Source organism: Petromyzon marinus, chromosome 70 (assembly GCF_048934315.1).
Source record: "Petromyzon marinus isolate PM22_M1 ecotype Great Lakes invasive population chromosome 70, UKy_Petmar_22M1.pri1.0, whole genome shotgun sequence".
Lineage (NCBI taxonomy): Eukaryota > Metazoa > Chordata > Hyperoartia > Petromyzontiformes > Petromyzontidae > Petromyzon > Petromyzon marinus.
The window spans coordinates 1,861,352-1,865,529 of NC_133736.1; the positions used below are offsets into that span (position 1 = coordinate 1,861,352).

General features: G+C 53.8%; 1 protein-coding gene across 1 annotated transcript; it reads left to right on the top strand.

Annotated features, from left to right (window-relative positions):
- Nucleotides 1-1,193: 1,193 nt before the first annotated feature.
- LOC142906775 (olfactory receptor 2M3-like) lies at nucleotides 1,194-2,231 on the top strand. Its single transcript, XM_076055243.1, has one exon. It carries the CDS (start codon nucleotides 1,194-1,196, stop codon nucleotides 2,229-2,231), a length of 1,038 nt encoding a protein of 345 aa, XP_075911358.1.
- Nucleotides 2,232-4,178: the final 1,947 nt, after the last annotated feature.

The following is a 4,178-nucleotide window of genomic DNA, read 5'->3' on the forward strand; positions in this document are numbered from 1 at the left end:
CACACATTACAACTAATTACTAATCTACAACTCATTACTAATCATAACCATTGACTGATTACTAATCGTTTATATAATTACAATACCCCCCCCCCCTCCACCTCAAATCACTGCACCTGATATGATTTAAATGATGACGTCACACTGCTGCTCTATTTAAAACCGGGAGCAAGCGAGGGCTTTACCATTCTGGCAAATTGCCGATGATGCTGGATGTATTTACGAGCGAAACGTCGTACTCAAACTGTAAATGTTGTGGATTCACTCTTCAACACACCGGTGGGCTAAAGTAGTGAATTATTTGTCTTTTGTCAACGTGACACTTTTTTTTGCTGATTGGCCGTGCCGGGTGGTGGAAGGTTACGACACATTTATAAATAACGTGATGTAACTCAAAAACCTTTATTATGAGGAAGGCTAATAATTTACCTTTTTTATTTACAATTTTACTGTGCAATACAGTATTGTCATTAATAAATACATACAGTAAATAGTTTATACAGTACGGTACTGTGAATTGCTCTGTTTTGCTAAATTATAACCATTCTATAAGACTCCTGGGTAGACTAGGCCATTTTCGACTTACGATATTTTCAACTTACAATGGGGTCGTCGTAACGCATCTCCATAGGAAGTCGGGGACTACCTGTGTCTAAACGGATGGTTATAATTGCGGAGAAAACCAATCCACATGACCACGGGAGAGAAATGCAAACTCCAAATCCACAGCAGGCATCAGGATCGGGATCGAACCCCCGAACTAATGCATATGAGGCAAGGTAGATGACATCTCAAAACGGAGAGAGACACACAGACTCCAAATATAAAGCAGGCATCGTCAGGTTTAGGATAGACACCCACAACCTCCCGCATACCGGGAGATGTAGTTAACATCTCCTTGCCACCGTGGCGCCTTTAAATAAGTTCAAATTGCATTATCGGGGGTATTACTCTTTTTCTTTTACTCATGGAGATGTAGTGACATGTTTCTTTCACAGCGGTATCCAGCCGAACGTGCGTCGCCACTCAACGAACGAACTGAGCACTCGCTCAAACTCAATCCCTCCCCTCCCCCCTCCACCCCCACAGTCCCACCCTCGAGTTTTTTGGGAGGAGCAAAGGGGAGAGGAGTCACGTGGGAGGGGACGGCGGCAGCAGTGGCCGCCATCTTCCCGCTCGCAGCAAATTACAAAATGGAGGACGGCCCCGGGCCCAACGTCTCCGCACCCCTCCTCGCCGCCGCCGCCGCCGCCGCGACGGACCTCATCCACATCCAGATGGTGTTCCGTGAGCCGCCCACCGTCAGGCGCTCCGTGTTCGCCTTCCTCCTCCTCGTCTACGCCCTCACGCTGGCGGGCAACTCGCTGCTGTGCCTCGCCATCGCCCGCGACCGTCGTCTGCACAAGCCCATGCACCTGCTCGTCGCCGCGCTGGCCCTCACCGACCTGGTGGAGAACACCAACGCGCTGCCGCGCACGATGTACGACCTCGTCGGCGACTCCCCCCGCATCTCGGCGCCCTGGTGCATTGCCAAGATGTTCGCCTACCACGTGTCCTTCCGCGTGCACGGCTACATCCTGGCGGCCATGGCTGCCGACCGCTACCTGGCGGTGTGCCGACCGCTCGCCTACCGCGGCGCGGCATCCAACGCCGTCGCCCTCAGGGCCCTGGCCTTCGCCGTCGCGCTCGCCGCCGCCCAGAGCCTCGGCAACGTCGCCATCGCGGTCAATCTCGACCTGTGCAAGCCGCGCTCGTTGATCACGTCCACGTGCGACTTCCTGGCCCTCAGGGTGCTGTCCTGCAACCACGTCGCCCTCGGGCAGGCGTACACCTACGCCATGTCGGTGGCGGGCATAGCGCTGCCTCTGTGCGCCATCGCGGCTTTCTACGCGCTCGTCCTGCACGAGTGCCGCAAGCCGGCCCTCCGCCGCGGCCGGAACAAGGCCCTGCGCACGTGCGGCACCCACCTCGTGGTGGCGGCCATTTACTTCGGCGCCATCCTCGCGACGGTCGCCAGCGGCGCGGGGGGCGGCACCCCGTCGTCCGCGGCGTCGCCGGAGCTGAGCGTGTCGCTCCAGAGCCTGCAGTTCGTCCTGCCGCCGGTGCTCAACCCCATTGTCTACGGCCTGCGGACGGCCGAGGTGAAGGAGAGCCTTGTGAGGTTCTTGCGAAGCCGGGTTAGGCCTGCGAAGCCTCTCGCCCCTCTGCGGGAAGACACGAGGATCGGGTAGCCCTCTCAACTCCCCTCGGGATGCACGGTACCACATACATGCGGACGGATAAATAACACCCGACCACCTCGCTGGTGCCGGACGATAACGCCGTGATTGATGTGAGCAACGCCATATGAGGAATGGCCAATTCCAAAAGGCTTTTCCCCCCATCGCACTTGTAGCCACCACAGCGGCGAATGGTGTCTCTGGACGGGTGCAAGGGGCTGGTAACCCCTCGTCCTTCAATTAAAATTCCACAAAAGCACGTGTAAAAAATCTAACTAAGCTTGTCCCGGTGGCCGCGGGGGGGGGGGGGGGGGGGGACAGGCGTCTAAGACGTTACCTGGGCATACTCCATTTGGCTGAGTCAGGAGACTCATACCCTCGGGATTGCTCCAGAAATGGCAAAAAAAATTACTGCAAGTGGCCATGTTGAATGCTCAAACGCTCACTGCGCAGGAAAGCTGCCACTTCTCTGTCGGGAACTGGACCGGTACCACCTAGATCTCTGCGGCTTTCATTAGGTACGGTGGACTGGATCTGGCTCCAGTCACCATGGGGGGTGGACAGTCCTCCATTTGGGCAGGAGAATGCCAAACAACAGGGAGTGGCTCTTCTTCTGAACAAAAAACATGAAGGGGGCATGGGAGCGTGGAGGTGATGTTTGGGAAGCTGTAAGTTCCAGGCTACTGTGGGCTCACCTTCCTATCAACAGGAGGTGAGGGATGGTGGCGGTTGCTTACGTCCCTACAGAAGGAGGAATGCAGGCAAGGCCGATGTGTCAGACGCCTTCTATGACACTCTTTGGTTCTCTCAGTAAAGTCACGTAGGTATAAAGTAACAATAAATCACGACGTTTCGATCGCAACACAGGCGGTCGTCCTCAGGCAGAAAAAATATAATCCAGCAGTGGAACTGCTGAACAAGCGAGAGAGCTGTTGCAACAAGGAGGTTATATACGTGCTAAGGAAAGGTGGCGTTTGTGTGCAGACTGCACTATATTACTTCATAATAACAGTGTTTAAGAAGGTGGACTGCACAGACTGTAACAATTCTGCTGGGAAAGGTCCTGGCAAAGATTATTCAACATTTCCTTGCCAGGCACGCTGAGGAGAGGCTTGCGGAGGCCCAATGGTTTTACCCAGTGTGGTCCTGCACAAATGCCATATTTTCCGTCAGTTTGCTACAGCAGAGGTGTAGGGAATCCCGAAAGGACCTACGTTTCTGCTTTATTGACCTGGCCAAGGCCTGTGAAACTATCGAAAGGACTGGGCTTTGGGGTTTTCTCCATACTTTCGGAGTTCCTGACTTTCTGCTAACAATATTTAAGGACCTTCATGATGGTGGGCAGGTCCGGGTAAAGATGCGTGGCCAGGAGTTGGAGCCATTCCCTGTTCACCTTGGGGTTCGACATGGATGTCCTCTGGCTCCCACATTATTTAACATCTTTTTTGACCACGTAGTTGGAGAAGCCTTCCATCCCTGTACTGGAGGAATCTCCATCTGGAACAGATACAATACGAGTCTGATAGATGCCCGGGTGCGGTCATGGGATGGCTCTCTATTGGTCAACCATGTTACGTATGCCGATGACCTGGTGATTGCTGCTTACTCAGAGGAAGAGTTGGAGGCGCTGCTGCTAGACCTAGAGCATGCCACAAGGAGGTGGGGCCTTATCATCAACCCCTCCAAAACTAAGCACCTGCCTGGGTATTGTGTGCCATCAAACACTCCACCTCCTCAGATCCCCATTGGTTTTGGGGCATTTGTGGAGAGAGTGGAGAGTTTTCCATACCTGGGCAGTGTGCTTAAGACAGGCTCTGGTTTGAAAGTAGAATTCTTACTCCGAATCAGTCTAGTGGCATTATATTTTCATCGGCTGGATTACCCTGTGCGGAAGCTACCTGGTCTGTCACTCCACTCTAAGCTTCGGGTCTTCTCGGCAATGATCATCCCCTCCCTTCT